Here is a 17,483-nt window from a genome sequence, read left to right on the forward strand (position 1 = left end):
GCTGGGCAACTACTGGACTGAAGTCCCATCAGCTCTACAGACTTTCCACTGTGATGAAATCACATAGATAAAAGTATATTTTAAGGCTCTGGAAAAGACTTTACACATGCTCTGTCCACCTTTAAGAGGACAGAGCAAAGGACTAAGGATGAGCCACATAAAGGACAACAAAGATGGAGACCAAAGACAATGAGATACACAAAGAGGAAGACAAGCAAGGCCAACAATGTGAGACAAAAGACAGGGAGAGAAAATCTTATTCAGCATTCTTGGATGATCTATACCTGATTATCTAGCATGGCTTCCTACTTTCCTACCTACATCACTACTAATGTAGTGTGTTTGTGTGTGTGTGTGTGTGTGTGTGTGTGTTGTAGGCTTCCTGATGAAACAATCACAGGTAATCGAATCATAGGTAGCCTGATGACACATCAGTCACACCAGCACATGTGATAGCAGTGTTCATGGCACATCAGCCTATTTTACAGAAATCTTCTTCTTCTTTTCCTTTGGGTTGTTCCCTTTCAGGGGTCGCCACAGCGAATCATGTGCCTCCATCTAACCCTGTCCTCTGCATCCTCTTCACTCACACCAACTAACTTCATGTCCTCCCTCACTACATCCATAAATCTCCTCTTTGGTCTTCCTCTATACCTCCTGCCAGGCAGCTCCAACCTCAGCCTCCTTCTACCGATATAATCACAATTTCTTCTCTGAACATGTCCAAACCACCTCAATCTGTCCTCTCTGACTTTATCTCCAACACATCTAACATGAGCTGTCCCTCTGATGTACTCATTCCTGATCCTGTCCATCCTCGTCCCTCCCAAAGAGAACCTCAACATCTTAAGCTCTGCTACCTCCAGCTCTGCCTCCTGTCTTTTCTTCAGTGCTACTGTCTCTAAGCCGAACAACATCGCTGGTCTCACTACCGTCTTGAAAACCTTTCCTTTCATTCTTGCTGATACTCTTTTGTCACACAACACACCTGGCACTTTTCTCCACCCGTTCCAACCTGCTTGCACTCGCCTCTTCACCTCTTTTCCACACTCTCCGTTGCTCTGAACCGTTGATCCTAAGTACTTAAAGTCCTGCACCTTGTTCACTTCTGCTCCCTGTAACCTCACCGTTCCACCTGGTCCCTCTCATTGACACACATGTATTCTGGATAAGCTTCATTCCTCTGTTTTCCAGAGCAGACCTCCACCTCTCTAGATTTTCCTCCACCTGCTCCCTGCTCTCACAACAAATCACAATGTCATCTGCAAATATCATAGTCCACAGAGATTCCTGTCTAACCTCATCTGTCAGTCTGTCCATCACCACAGCAAACAAGAAGGGGCTCAGAGCCGATCCTTGATGCAGACCCACCTCCACCTTGAACTCCTCTGTCACACCTACAGCACACCTCACCAAGGTCTTACAGCTCTCATACATGTCCTGCACCACTCTAACATACTTCTCTGCCACTCCAGATTCCTCATACAATAGCACAGCTCCTCTCTCGGTACCCTGTCAAACGCTTTCCCTAAATCTACAAAGACACAATGCAACTCCCTATGACCCTCTCTGTATTTCTCCATCAGCATCCTCAAAGCAAATACTGCATCCGTTGTATTCTTTCTAGGCATAAAAAACCATATTGCTGCTCACAAATGTTCACCTCTGCCCTTAGCCGAGCTTCCACTACTCTTTCCCACAACTTCATTGTGTGGCTCATCAGCTTTATTCCTCTGTAGTTGCCACAGCTCTGCATATCTCCCTTGTTCTTAAAAATTGGCACCAGTACACTTCTCCTCCAGTCCTCTGGCATCCTCTCACTCTCCAATATCTTATTAAACAAACTAGTCAGAAACTCCACTGCCACCTCTTCTAGACACTTTCATACACAAGTATGTCATCAGGACCAACTGCCTTTCCACTCTTCATCCTCTTCAATGTCCTCCTCACTTCACTCTTATTAATCTTTGCTACTTCCTGCTCGACACCAGTCACCTCTTCTACTCTTTGTTCCCTTTCATTTCCCTCATTCATCAACTCTTCAAAGTTCTCCTTCCATCTTCCCATCACACTCCTGGCACCTGTCAATACATTTCCATCTTTATCTTTAATCACACTAACCTGCTGCACATCCTTCCCATCTCTATCTCTTTGTCTGGCCAACCTGTACAAATCCACCTCTCCCTCTTTAGTGTCCAACCTAGCATACAAGTCCTCATATGCTCTTTGTTTGGCCTTTGCGACCTCTACCTTTACCTTACGCTGCATCAGTCCTCGCAGTGTCCCACTTCTTCTTAGCTAACCTCTTTCCCTGTATAGACTCCTGAATTTCCTCGTTCCACCACCAAGTCTCTTTGTCCACTTTCCTCTTTCCAGATGACACACCGAGTACCCTCCTACCTGTCTCCCTGATCAAATTAGCTGTAGTGGTCCAGTCATCTGGAAGCACCTCCAAACCACCCAGAATCTGTCTCAGCTCCTCCATGAAAACTACACGACATTCTTCCTTTTTCAACTTCCACCACTTCGTCCTCTGCTCTGCCTTAGTCCTCTTCATCTTCCTCACCACCAGGATCATTTTACACACCACCATTTTGTGTTGGCTGGCTATACTCTCCCCTACCAATACTTTACAGTCACTGATCTCTTTCAGATTACAACGTCTACACAAGATGTAGTCTACCTCCGCTCTTGTACGTTACTCTATGTTCCTGCCTCTTCTGGAAGAAAGTGTTTACTACAGCCATTTCCATCCTCTTTGCAAAGTCTACCACCATCTGTCCTTCTGCTTTCCTGTCCTGAAGACCAAACTTGCCCATCACAGTCTCATCACCTCTGTTCCCTTCACCTACATGCCCATTGAAATCTGCACCAATGACCACTCTCTCACCTCTGGGAATGCTCTGCATCACTTCATCTAACTCACTCCAGAATTACTCCTTCTCTTCTAACTCACATCCTACCTGTGGGGCATAACCACTCACAACATTGAACATCACCCCTTCAATTTCCAGCTTCAGACTCATCGACCTGTCTGATACTCGAATCACCTCTAGTACATTCCTCACCAACTCCTCTTTCAGGATAACTCCTACTCCATTGCTCTTCCTATCTGACCCATGATAGAACAACTTGAACCCTGCTCCTAAGCTTCTAGCCTTGCTACCTTTCCACCTGGTCTCCTGGACACACAGTATGTCCACCTTCCTTCTCTGCATCATGTCAATCAACTCTCTAGCCTTCCCTGTCATAGTACCAACATTCAAAGTCCCTACTGTCAGTCCTACACTCTTAGCTTTCCTCTTCTCTCTCTCCATACGAACACACCTTCCTCTTCTCCTTCTTCGTCTTCGACCAACAGTAGTCCAATTTCCACCGGTACCCTGTAGGTCAACAGCACCGGTGGCAGTCGTTGTTAACCCGGGCTCTATATTTTACAGAAATCTGTGATTTACTGAAACATCAGGCACAAAGACAGCTAGCAAAACTTCACTACAGCTCTACAACTTTGTAGACCTGTGTTTGTTGACCTATGACCCCTATGCCTACTGATATGGATTAAACACATTGTCATTAAAAAGTTGTATGCATATCAGTTTAGTTTAATTTGTTGATAAGAGACAAATTAGTAAGATTAATTGTGGCAGATAACGTAGCTTATTGTGTAGATCCTCTATAAACGTATTCAGCTTCATCATCACAGCATCACATATGACTTTCATTTAGCTCCAAGAAAGTGTACTTGCAGCAATTATCCTGTGACTGTATTTCACCTCTCAGGGCTTCTCCTTCTGCTCCACTAGAAAATACCCTGCTGTTCAGTTCTGGGACACACAGGGAGAAAGAGAGAGAGGCTGTCCTGTCCCGTGGTATGCTGCTGTCTAAATCTGGGTTAGACATCTCTCTCTCTGTCTCTCTCTATATCTGTGTGTGTGTGAGTAGTGTCAAAGCTGGTGAGAGCTGGTTTACAGGACAGACTTATAAGGGACTGTATGTGCAGTTATGATCATCACAGGTTGGGTGCTGTAATGTTGGATTTCTGCCATTATACCCAAAAACCACCAACCTGCACCACCTGTCTATAGTTCCTGCACTGAACTTCAGCACATCCCCACACATGAAATTGGTAAAATCTATACATTGCTGCACAGCCACTGTTAACAGGATTCAGCAGTAAAGTGAGCACTTGGTTCCAGAATGGGTTCAACGTGTTTTAATAAATTTAGAGTTCGTACTATTTCAAATGGAGATGTCAGCAGTTTTAAGGAGTTCACATCAATCTGGCCATCAGTGTAAATAAAGTCCACACAAATTAAGCAAATTTCTTATAAATTAACATTTTCATGTATTGTTTGGTGTACCAACCATTCTTAGACGGAGCAGAACTGACTGCAGACTGTTGTTAACCACTTCCCAAATGATTAGCAAAATACAAAGATCCTTTGCATGGCGTAACCAATGACCCCACACATGCCCTATCAGAACACTTTTAGTCTGACAACATCAGGATTGTAATTAAAACAAATAATAGGAAGATTGGTTTTACTCCAGAGACCATCAGTTTTTTGAACAACCACAGTACAAGTAATGGTAAAGTTCCCCTCTTTATAGATTTATAAATACACTTTCACACTTCATGACATATTTTGGCTTTGTTGTGTTATATTCCTGGCAGATTACAGTATGGCCAACCTAACCAATCCCCTTGTGCCTCAGCTCATTCAAACATTGTCATTTCTGTGTCTTTCTTTTGTTGTCTTTTGCCTGAATAAACTGTTGTGTGTTTGTGTGTGATACAATGGCAGCGCAGCAGAAAAAAACAGGTTTATAGTGATGGTGTGGAAAAATTGCATGAATCCATCCTTATAGCCGAGGAGCAAGGCATGTACTGTTATGTCAGCTGTTTGGTCGTTCAGTTCACGCTTTCAACAATTCCATTTAAACATTTATTGTCCTTGGAGGATGCATCTTAATACCTTTAATGATTCTTTCACACCATTTCATCTGATCAGGAAATTGATTTTTTTGCTTTTTTCAAAATATCTCAATAACTATTACAGTGATGTGAATATTGGTACATGCAGGACACAAGGCAAACTTTTTTTTTTTGACCAAATACCTGAAAAACAAATTCCTATCCCCCTGATGTAGTTTGTGTTTAGTTAGTACTAATTAACAAGTGTAAGTGCTAAGCATTTAGCTGAAAGCAGAGCTGTGACTAAGTGCACCCTCTCAGAGTGTAGACTCTTCTCTCTCTCTGTTACTCTGACTGAACCTATAAAATTAGTTCATTCAAGTGCTGTTTGTATTGAGATCTGGGTTTATCTTGAAGAATACATAAAGGGCAGCCTACTTTAAACAAGGACACTCTGTCCCGCCACAAAAATAATTCAATGCCCCCCTTGTGCATGAACGCCTGCCCTCCAAATATCCGAGCCTGATCTTCCTCAGCATGGATTAGCTGGCATTTTATACCTGTTTTGCCTGTTTTACATCTGTACAACCACGTCAGACCAGACTATAGATTTATTTACAACTTGTGTATTCAGTTGTTCGCTCATAAGAAATAGTATTTTAAATTCTGGTAGTTGGTGAAATTGAAAATTTTTGAAGTTTTCAGAGATATGTCACATTTTAAAGAAACGTGTTATTATGACACAAACAATGCAACAAACAGACAAGTGAATTCTTCAGCTGGAAAAGGACAAAATATTAAAAGAGAGACGGTCACAAATTTTATCTAGATCAAAGTGGAGAGAGAAGACATATTTTAAACTAATAGACTGAAAGAGAAGAAAACTATTTTGTGGGCAAATTGAAAGAAACCAAATCAAACTAATAAATAGACAGAAGAGTCTCAGTGTTAATAAACTGAGACATATTACATATGTTTGCCAAACAGGTTATGTGAAATGTGGTTGTAAATTTAAGAAATTCTGATACAATTAAATTAATTATGTAATGAGCTGACTCTCAAAAGCAATTTACTCTTCTCCACTGAGCCCTTCCTCTCTGTGCACTGCTACGCTCTGCCACACTCTGCCCAGTACTTCAGGTACTGGTCATTATGAAGTTACATTTAATGAGAATGCTTACTTAAAAATGGGTGAGCATCACTTATAATTTTTAGGAGCAAATATCTCTGGGCAACTGTGGAGCCCATGGCTCCTCCGGTCACATGTTGACGTGTCCTTGAGCAAGTCACTGAACCACACTGTGAGTTTGTGTATGATTGTGAGTGTGACTTGGTGAATGAGAAGCAGTGTAAAGTGCTTTGAGTGCCAATAGGTAGAAAAGCACTATATAAGTCCAGACCATTGTGTCTGTGTGTCTGGGAGGACAGTCACACATTCCATTTATCAATCAGAAAACTAATCAGTGACCAATCAGAAGGCAGCAAGGTGCATGAATAAGAAGTGAATTGGTGAAGCACTGATCCCCATTGTTTGTACGGGTAAACTACTTTCAGAGTTTTTCCAGCACATTTAATTTTATTTTTATTGAATTTTTCTTAGTAGTTTAGTACTATGACTCAAATCTAATGTTTGTATTGACTGATTAATGATACTTCAGTTTATACAACAGTCTACATGATAAGAGATGAGTTTAATCTCTCCAAGACTGAAGTTCTTGTCTTTCAGCCAGACCTTCATTATAAAACAACATCAGCATCAAAAGTGGGTCTTCAATGATTGTCCCCGCTAAGTCTGCCAGAAACATTGGGGTCATCTTCGACAATCAACTTCACTGACCACATCACCTCTGTCTCTAGGACAAGAAGATATGCCTTCTACAACATCAGAAAGATCACATCCTACCTTTTTCAATATGCAACCGAACTCATTTTGCAGGTGCTGGTCATATCTCGACTCAATTACTGCAATGCTCCGCTGACAGGGTTACTGGCATGCACATCAAACCCCTGCAGATGATCCAAAATGAGGCACATCTCATTTTTTATCAGCCAAAAAGGACACACATCACACTACTCTTCAGACCTCTGCACTGGCTTCCTGTAAATGCTCCTGCTTATCTTAACTTTCAAATTTAGGTCTACAATCCCTCCTGTTACCATACAGCTCTTTAGCTCAGTGATCCCACAATGGTGGAATAGGCTTCAAAACTCTGCATGCTGAGCAGCCTCATTCCCAAAATTGAAAAAACTGCTGAAAACAGAACTCTTTTGCAACTTGCTATTCACTTAAATCTTAAAAAAAATTCTTCTCATAGCACTTTGTCCTTGACTTTAATTTCTTCTTGCTATGTACCTCACTTGTAAGTCGCTTTGGATAAAAGCATCTGTTAAATGACTAAATATAAATGTACATGAAAAGCTTTTGGTATAAAAAGCACAGTGGTGTGATGACTGCAGCTTAAGAGTAACAGTACCTAATTCAGGGTCGCCACAGCGGATCATTGTGCGCATGTTGATTTGGCACAGTTTTTACGCCAGATGCCCTTCCTGATGCAACCCTCTCCAATTTTTTTACCGGGGATAGAACAACTGAGCCTGTGGTCTGTGGACGATTGCCTATACCATCTAAGCTACAGCCACCCCAAATGTAACAGTAACCAATGACAGGCTAAAATGCAATACAACTTTCTAAAATACAATTATTTGGTTGTGCAATTCCTAAGGGCTCTGCCAGGCATGAAAAATTGACTTCCTAGTCGACAAAACAATCAGTTCTTCTGGAAAATTGTGTTTGTTTATTTACTGAACATTCTACCGCCACTACAACATCATCTAGTAGTGTAACTGGTACTCAAATAAGGATAGTGCCCACAAAGCTTTAGTCTTCATTTGAATTAACATTCTACTGGCCTGTACACACATATTAAAGCATCTGTTTGTTGTTATTTTTTTCTTTCTGGATGGCATTTAAAATAAGATTGGGTATATGTTGTATCTTGGTATCTCATTTGTTTAAATTATACAAAAAGTCTACAACAAGCAAAAAGTCTGAAGGCAAAATATCACATTGTCCTTTGTAAAATTACAATTTGTGGTTTTTACATTAGCTAGCCACTCCCAGTCATTAGTGTTGTATTTACCCACACTGCCTCTTTTAAAATTTTAGTACACCCATCAGTCTCTTTTAATATTTCCAAATTGTTCATAGCAGGTATGTCACGCTGTGGTAATGGGCTACTACTATCAACTTTAAAATAAAGGATAATACAAAAAGGAGAGAGACTTAAACATTAATACCGATACGGTATATTCTTACCTTCTTTGTCTTCTTTCTTTGGTTTTGTCTGTATGACTTATGAACAGTGTGAGTCGAAGACTGTTATCAGGACTAAGAGGACTAAGTCCTTACTGATTCCGCTCTTGTACCTTCCTGCATGCATACTCTACACAGGCATGTTTAGCACTCAAATTCTACACATTTAAGCTTGTACACATATAAGGAAGAGCAGGTTTGTGTGTGTGCATGTTTGTGTGTGTGGGAGGGTGTGTGTGAGCCTCTAGTTCAGCCTCTTTGCTCTCCCAGGCTGTGTTCCAACATTGTTGGCATAATGCTCCTGAACACATACAAATAGGATCCAAATCTCCATCCACACTTACACAATGGATACATAAGCTGTACGAGTTACAGTTATTGACCATAATGTCAGCGTTCAATATCATTGACTGTTCTAAGGTCAACTGCTAATCAGGTAGTAAATCTAACCCCATTTCAGACATCTATTCTTCGTCTCTAACACCCTGTCTGAGCTGCTTTTACTTTTAAACATTTATCCCAATTTTTGTTTCCTTTTTAATTGCTAGAACAAAACCCAGCACAACATTACTTTAATTGCTTCTTCTCCTTTGGGTTGATTAATTTTGCTGGGTTGCATACAGTTACAGTTACTGTTACTGTTACAATACTATAGAGCCCATCTAAGCAGATTAAATAAGATTCGGAAAAAATGTAACTTGATGCAGCTTCATGTTTAGATAAGGTGATGGTCAAATATGTACCCAGAAAATACATAGATGATTAAAAATCAGAGATGAGACAGCGGTGTAAAAGGTGGGATGGGATTCCTGGAAAGTCAGCAGCCAAACTGTCTTATTCACTCTATAGTAATGTTTTCCAACTGGTTCACATCGATAATCATGTTTTCTTTACAACTGGGTGCAAAAGTTTCAATCTCTTATTTTGAAATGCCAAAAAATGTCAAACAAATGTCAAACAAACATAATATTTAATCCACATTCAGTTAGTACAAGTGTCACTTCATTAAAAATGTATTTAAGTTAACTTTTAATTATTTATCAAGGGGGATGCAAACATTTGCACTAATATAATTGTCATTATTTTACTATAATTTATTTATTTATTATTATTTTTATACACTCGTTTACCATGTTTGCTACTTCTAATAATAATAAAATAAGATTTGTACCAGTTAATTGAGCGTCAATATTATGTTAGATTTATGGTTAACATTCCTTTATATGCCATTTTAAGGGGAGCCAAAATTAACCCTAAATCTAACAAAATAATAATGCACATTTTGCTAGTACAAATGTACTTTCATCATCAGAAGCAACAAAAATGATCCAGAAGTGCATAAAAAAAGTAAATAATAAAAATTATATCAGTGCAAAAGTCTTCATCCCCTTAATAAATAATTAAAAAAATTACTTTAATACATTTTTGATGAACAGTTGGAATAGCTGGAGGTGCATTAAATATTATGTTGATGAAAGTAACTCATTTTTATAAATATAAAACAATCAATCTGCAAATGAAAAACCCCCACAACACCATAACTTGGTTCCCTGAAACAACAAGTTCTGGGCCAAAAATGGATCCTAGGTCTACTTCTGATGGGTCCCAACATGGCAAGTGTATTGATGTGTACCCATGACTACAGGTCCCAGGACAGCTAATTAATTTTGCTGTGTGTGAATACTGAGCTGGAAAACAAAACTGTTGCTTTCAATTCCTGTCCAGAAGTTTCTGGTTGCTATAAAGAAGGCCAGGGCACATGCATTAACATGAATGAGCAGAGTTACAAGGAGAGGAGGTTCTCATTTTGATTCAGCATAGCAGTTTCATCAGAGCATTAACAGCTTCAGACGGTCTGAATTTGCTTGCTTTGTTCACTTGTACTATAACCTCTTTAACCCAGTTTCACCCTAACCTTAATCTTGTTCTTAATCTGTCATTGATCTCAATTATAATCTGGAGCCAGACACAGGCATTTACAGGTAAAGCCAACTTCGTAGATGGTAGAAATACATGCAAGCTATTAGTAGTAGGGGGATGGACAAATAAAATGGAGAAAATGGAAAAATGGGATAAGATGGATTGTGAGAGATGTGGGAAAGGAAACAATTTGTTTAGTGACTTGTGTGAGTCTGAAATTGTGCCCTTTAATTTCTGAAAAATTGCTCTAGCCCCCTGAGACCATGAACAGGATAAGCAGTTAACTGATATTAGAATGATGGATAAGCCGTCATCTTCCTACAGTCCCATATCATCATATCATGGTAACTAGCTATACAATCCATGAAATGGCAACTGACTGATCTTTAAAATGTATTATATAATTCAACATATAGAAAAAAGTAAGCAACAAAATGCAACTAAGTCTAACACTAACATAAGACTTAAAATCAGTCCAATATTAAAATAAAGTCTTAGTCAGTTTGGACTTTTCATGACCTAAATGACCACAAACACACCCACACACGCAGTCACCTCTTGACCTCTGAGTCCTTATTTGTCAACCAAAAGGATGGAGAGAGAGAACAGAGGACAAAGACTCATCAACGAGCCACCATAAAGACACTACCTTGACAGGGCAATCTCAGCTTTCTGCTGGGCAATGTCTGCGGCCTTCTGTGCACCCTCCACTGCTCGGTCCACCTTCTCTCTGATTTTACTTGCCCGAAGAGGGATCAGGTTCTTCCTCTTCCCACTGACCAGGATGTTCTGCTTGTACTTCCCTTCCTCTTTCGTGCCATCAGGAAAAGTGGTACAGCCGTAGCCATGGCGCTTGTTGCTGAGCCATTCCCCTTCGTATTGAAGCCCGTCAGACCGCCGACTTACACCAAACCCTGTCCGCTTGTCGTTCTTCCACTCTCCACAGTAGGTCTCTGTCGCTGTGGCATCCACATCGTCATCAGCGACTGCCAACTCTGCATCTGCATCTCCGAGACTGGAAAAGGTAAACAGCTTATATTGGTTTGGCTGCCAAGAAAAATATCATTGTCAGGTGAGTTAGAGAACTCTGTGAGGAGTACTTAACTGACCTTGGCTGAATGAACCTGTAATGGTAAATGCAAATGCACTATACAGTGGTCTAATCTGAACTCACTTAGCAGCATCTCAGCTTACTAACATCTAGCCTCCAATGTGAAACTAGTTACTTGATTTTATATCAGTTGTTCTATAAAAATTGACTATGCTCTGTCTATGCGTTATCAAAGTATCAGCCTTGAGTTTGAACATTGTTAGCCCAGCTTAGCATCAAGACTAGAACCAAGGAAAACAGCAAGCTTTTGCAGTAATAGTTAGTCTCTGTCCAAACTTTAAAATAAACATTTAACTCAGCATTTCACAGAAACTTTTCTGTTCATGTTTACAGCAACAGAATGAAAAAGAACCTAGAAGTCTCTCTTCATATCAGCCTCGCCAACAATTAATCAGACCTGATAAGCTGCTGTCAGCCACTTTGCCAACAAACAGGTTAAGGACTGCTGACTTCTGGCATCTAGTAATTGATGCCTTTAAAAATAGGCCACCTCAATCTACGCACTAGGAACTTGATGCCAAACATTTGCAACAGCACACAAATAATTGACTGTTTAATTCAAATAAACTGTGGTTTACATGATAAACAGAACAGGCTTTTGCCTTTCATTTGTAATTTAATATTCCAATATGTTCCAGTATGACTGTTGAGAAAATGTTTAAATGGACAACAGCAGAGCAGAGAGACAATGATAACAAGCTCATTGCTGAAGCGGTAAAAAAAAAAAACGGAAACTATCAATCAGAATTCAGGCCAGCTGACCAGTAATAGGACCTTTTAACCCATAAGCCACTTTGCATCCCATTTTAAAGAGGCTTAAGAAGGTGAGGTTATTGATGCTGCCTTGAGTCTATGTCCTCCAGATGAAGGACAGTTTAATAGGATGTCATCCCTTCATGTCAGCTCCACCTGTTGTTCTTACTTCCATTCATTTGACTACCTCCTGACAGAGCTGATATAACACACTTGGCTCCATACTCTCCTTCTGTGTAATTTTTGCTAGTTTTTTTTTTTGATAGTTTTGTTTTGGGTTTTTTTTTTTTTTTTTTTTGCATTTCTTGTTCAATTTATGGGTAGAGCACAAAATCAAGCAGACAAACAATTTTGAAATTGGGACAGCACATGCAACACATACATTTCACAGCAAGTCGAGTTTGCTATATCAATGTCATTCTTGATATACATAATTCATGCACTGACATTAGTTGTCATTGGACATCAATCATCACAGATATTATTCCTAACGTAGAAAACCAAAGCTAAAAAAAGATGTTCTTAATTTTTTTATGTTTATGTTATGTAGACAACCTCAATACATAGTAGACCATCATGCTTCTAGACCTGCTGCCCTTCATCAGCACCTTCTATTGTTACTACCTGATAGTAGAATTGATATCAGATGCAGCAGAAGACACAGTGCTCATCCCAGCCTCACTCCTGAATGAGCTCTGTTTCGACCTCTGTGAAGCCAGAGAGCTCCTGGACTCTGACTTCCTCAGTTTGAGCCCTGACAGGATGGACCTCCGAAACAATCCGCCTTTCCGCTTCCCTTTCAGCAGCTCAGCCTCGCTGTGTGCCGTCAGCACGAAACCTCCACGAGAAACTGCAGGGCTGCTGCCACTGCTGCCAGTGCTGCACATGGAAGCACTGGTGGTCAGAGTGCCAGGAACTGTTGGAGGACCAGGAACCACCGCGCCGGTCCGGTCCAGCAGAGCTGTACCATTGCTGTGCTCCGAACCAGAGCGTAGAGAGTTTATGGAGGTACGAAGCGGGGAGCGGATGACAGCAGCCATGCCATACGGGACGCTCTGACGAACTCCGTAGCCATGCCGCATCCCACCAACCCACTGGCCCTGAAATGTTCCTGGAGAAAGAGAGGATCACATTATTCTTATATATGCTTAATTATTTAATTAAGTTAATTCTGTGACACCTCCATCAATCCATTACTCTTTTACCCATGAACTCTTTCTGTTATTTGTACATCTAAACCTATTGCACAAGTTACCACTCGTTTCATATTGACGAATAAAAAAAACGTACTCATTTATATTCCTTCCAAAAGAGGGGAAATCTACAGGATCACTACTTACTGTGTATTTTTTTTATTCATTTATTTGTGATTATGATTTAACTTCTTTCTTTTTTCTTCTTTTTGAAACTGCTAGTGCAAGGGTGTTGCAAACTGTAAAATATTGTTTTAGATAATTAGATTTAAAACCCACCCTTTGGTAAGAACACAGTGCCATAATAAATGAAAATGAACACAACAGTAATTCTGCCTAATAATAAGGGTTCTTATACTATTATTATGAATTTTACTTTTTATTTATGGTCATGAGATGGATGTTTTGAACAAATGTATTGTTTATCAAGTTAAAATATATTTTTTGCCCTGGTAATAGATAGATAGAAGGCATGAGCTACTAACTGCATTTTGCTACACAATTTAGTCTTTCACATACTCCCTTTCATCAGGAAAAGCTAGATGTCTCTTCCTTTCAGACAAAGAATTAAAATTATGTTCAGTCATACAGTACAAGTACTAAAATAGTTTTTTTAAATGCAAGTCATGAGTAAGCACTATTTTAGCCTTCAGTATCTTTGAGGTCCTGAATATTGCTGGAAGCTCAGTCCAGTACTGTGAAGCCAGGACAATAAGGAGCCTCGACCGAGTTGTGCAAGTACTGGGTCCTCTGAGTGATGGGTAGGCTAAATGTTTAGAACCAGAGAAGCACACTGGTTGGCTAAGGTTGCAGGTTTGAACAGGGCTGTGCTGCCTCCCTGGTTAAAAGGGGGAGTAAAAATCCTGTATGTTTAAAGGAAGTGACGTAGGAGTTAAAAATGCTGTGATGTTATCTGACAATGACAGTTCACCATTCAGGGTCACTCACAGGTTCCTTGCTGTCAAGTCATAGTTAATAACAACAGGTCAATCTTGTCCAGGTTGAGTGTAAGGTGATGCCCTGGCATCCACTCAGAGATATCAGCCAGGCAAGCAGCATTAATTTAAAAAAGCTGGGTGCCATTAACACAGCAGTGGCAGGAGAAGGTAATGAAGTATATGACTCATCAAGTGTACTTATGTAAAGAGGAGGAGAGGGCCAAGTGCAGAGCCTTGGGGTACTTTTATTGTCAACTAGAACACTTAAGGAGGCCATATTATGCACAGCCTTAGTATTACATTTTTATTCTTATTGAAATTGTTTAGACTGGTTTATAATTCCAAAAACCAATAACTTTTTCCAGTACTTTTTCTTCAGATCTGTATGAAACAGCTTGTTTTAGTTCCAGTCTCTGGGTCTTTTTAAATGAACATTCAGTAAAAATGCCAAGTGTGTGTTCCTGGGTCTTGACTTAAGTGACTGGTGTGTGTGTGTGTGTGTGTGTGAGGGGGGGTCTGTGGTTTCTATGGTCTGTGGTCTACCAAGTTTTAAAAATTTGGTAGTGTTGAAAATCCTCTAGTGTGCACCAAGACTAAATGGTAGAGTGTTTTTAAAATGAGGTCTTATGGAGAAATTTCAAATTGATTAGAGAAAATGGCTTTTGACCAGAATAAACTTAAACAATAGGAATGATTTAATATATTGACACTATTATCTGTGTTTATGGATTTAACATTCCCTATCTGGCGTGTACACAATCATAGTTTTGGTAGAATGTTTTGTAAAAGTAACAAATTGGGAAGTTGTACATTGGCAGTGGCTTTCTCATGTCAGCCCATGCATTCCCATTCATTTACACCATGTATGTGCATCGGCTGCACTTAGAGCTGCATAAAAGTCCTCATATCTCCATTCTGCTAAAAAGTAGGGCATCTGAGTGCGTGTCTATGTATCTGCCATTCTTCTCTGTGTATCTCTTAGTCTATCTCTCTCTCTCTCTCACACACACACACAAACACACGCACACTCAAAAGGAAGTGTGTGTTCCAATTGGAGTACAAGTGATCCATCCCGCCTGCCCATACCTCTGATGTAACAGCACTCTGATTCATTCTGTAGCAAACGCACTTGCTGAAGCCAAACTAAATGACCATATAAGGACTGTAAACCATGTTTCTGACTCTATCGCAAACAGACACAAACATTTCCCTTGTGGGCTAAAGTGTCAGTGAAGTGGGAAGTGCTGAATGAGGCCGATCTTATAAGCCAATTGCATTCTTGCTTATGTTCCAACACACTCTAACACACACAAGCACAAAAATCACAAACACAATGCTTAAAAAAACACTGTAGGTTCACATTGACAAGTGAACCTACAGTTGTCATTAGGAGGATATGTTGCCCCATTATCTTTTAGACACACACACACACGTGCACACACACAAAGAGTTTGTGTCATAGACAGCTGGTCAGCACAGCCCTTTGTAATCATGTCAGTATACAGCTGTGACACCATATGACAAATCAAAGAACACCCATGCAGACACACAAACACACACAGATGCAACAGCATGATGAAATTAGCATTTTAACAAATAGCTACCAGAATGCTTGAGTCGGACAGACAGACAGAGGACAATGGAAGAAGAAAGACAGGTCTGGAGATTCATCTGTGTTTCTATGAGACACTGTTTGTACTGACGTTGCACAGAGAGGTAAATACATCTGCTACAGGCCACATTTCTGGTAATGAGATTGCTGGAAAGTTAAATAACTGTGTCCAAATGCTGTACTATGCACTAGGCAGGTTTTGAAACAAAGCCTAAAAAGAAAATACTACATATCTTGGAACTAAGAAAAACAGCTAATGTTTTAGAGAAAACATTTTGCATTCTGGGCACAGTTGTATTGGGAGTTCTTAAAATAATAGCTTAACATTTCAGGGAATAGAATTACTTACTTTTGGATACAATAAGAAGATCAATATAATTCTTATGTTTGTAGGTAAAAATGGAGCTGGGGATAGAAGCTGATTTGCTTAGTTTAGCATTAAATCTAAAAAGAGGGGACAGCATGGCTTCATCCAAAAGTAACAAAATCAACTTCAAAAGCTCAGTAATCAACTGGGTACATCTTGTTATATAATCATAGCTGTTTACAGCATGGTGTGAGGTTGCCAGGCAACCAGTGGTAACTCCAGGAAGTCATTTTCTTCTGGCAAACAGTCACCTAACACCCTATATTGAAAAATAAAAATCGTCAGAGAGCTTTGGTTTATGTTTCCAGTCTTATGCTAAGCTAAGCTAAAATGTATTGTACAGATACGAATGCTATAAATGCTTGGGGAAACACTGTCAATGACACTTTGACACCCAACAGCACAAGTACTATATAATCCTCTGTTACTATAAAACTTTCAGGTTATATATTATCAGAATGTATCATATACTATATTACCATACTGGATCCAGCTAGAACTAGATCACAGAAATTGTCTGCACATATCTGTTAATTGAAAACTGAAAGCTGTTTGACTGAGCTGAGCTGTTTCCCATATATTTTTTCCATACAATATAAATTATTAGATCAAACTACATTCTTAGAGCTGCCTAAGATTTATTAACACATGGAGTTTCTTATATTTTGTCCACATTACAGTAATCTATTTGCCAGACTGTAGAAGAAGCTCTCAGAATAAAACCATAAGGTTAAACTGCAGCGCAATCTCGAAAATGATGATTATGATTGTTGAATTAACAACTCCTACAAAAAAACAACTATCCAACCTTCAGGGATGTAAAGAACTGTACTAAACTTCATTTGTTTTTAGCTACAGCAAGTGTACAAAAAAATCTGACAACTGGGGTTGTGAGTGAATGAATATGTGTGAAGCAGTGTGTGGGTTTGTAGGACTCCTAAAGTTTCTCATGATTTCTTGGAAGTGTTCAGATCTTCAGTCAGTAATGCCTGAGTAAATGAAATATTTAGAGGGGAACTGGGCTGCTTTTCCAAAGTCTGCCTGTCGCTCTCCGTGGTGCTGAAAAATACAATCTGAGAAGCCAGCAGTTGGCAGTGATTTTCTTGTAAATGCATTTGCAGTTTTTATGAGAGTTGAGTTTATAATGTGGAATTTTAGAAAGCTCAAGCATCTACCATAGTGAGGTACAAACTTTAGACAGTCTGAAGAGAAGTGTAGTACTACATCCTGTTCTCATTTTCACTATGAACTTGTCACAGTTATACTAAAAAAATAAAAACAGACTCCTGGACTCAACCCAGGACCTACAGTTGTGAGGAGAGAGAGTTCTGAGGAGAATCATATAGGTCTGTAACTCAGGC

At 39.7% G+C, this 17,483-nt stretch overlaps 1 protein-coding gene across 1 annotated transcript in view; it reads right to left on the minus strand.

Moving 5' to 3' along the window:
- The window catches only part of jph3b (junctophilin 3b), a 53,002-nt gene that overhangs the window by 23,678 nt on the left and 11,841 nt on the right, over nt 1-17,483 (minus strand). The window contains exons 2-3 of the mRNA XM_067500138.1: nt 12,637-13,123; nt 10,798-11,163 (exon numbers count right to left, since the gene is read on the minus strand). Coding sequence (XP_067356239.1) covers nt 10,798-11,163; nt 12,637-13,123 — 853 coding nt within the window. The remainder of the gene's footprint in view (nt 1-10,797; nt 11,164-12,636; nt 13,124-17,483) is intronic.

This window comes from Channa argus, chromosome 4 (genome assembly GCF_033026475.1).
Source record: "Channa argus isolate prfri chromosome 4, Channa argus male v1.0, whole genome shotgun sequence".
Lineage (NCBI taxonomy): Eukaryota > Metazoa > Chordata > Actinopteri > Anabantiformes > Channidae > Channa > Channa argus.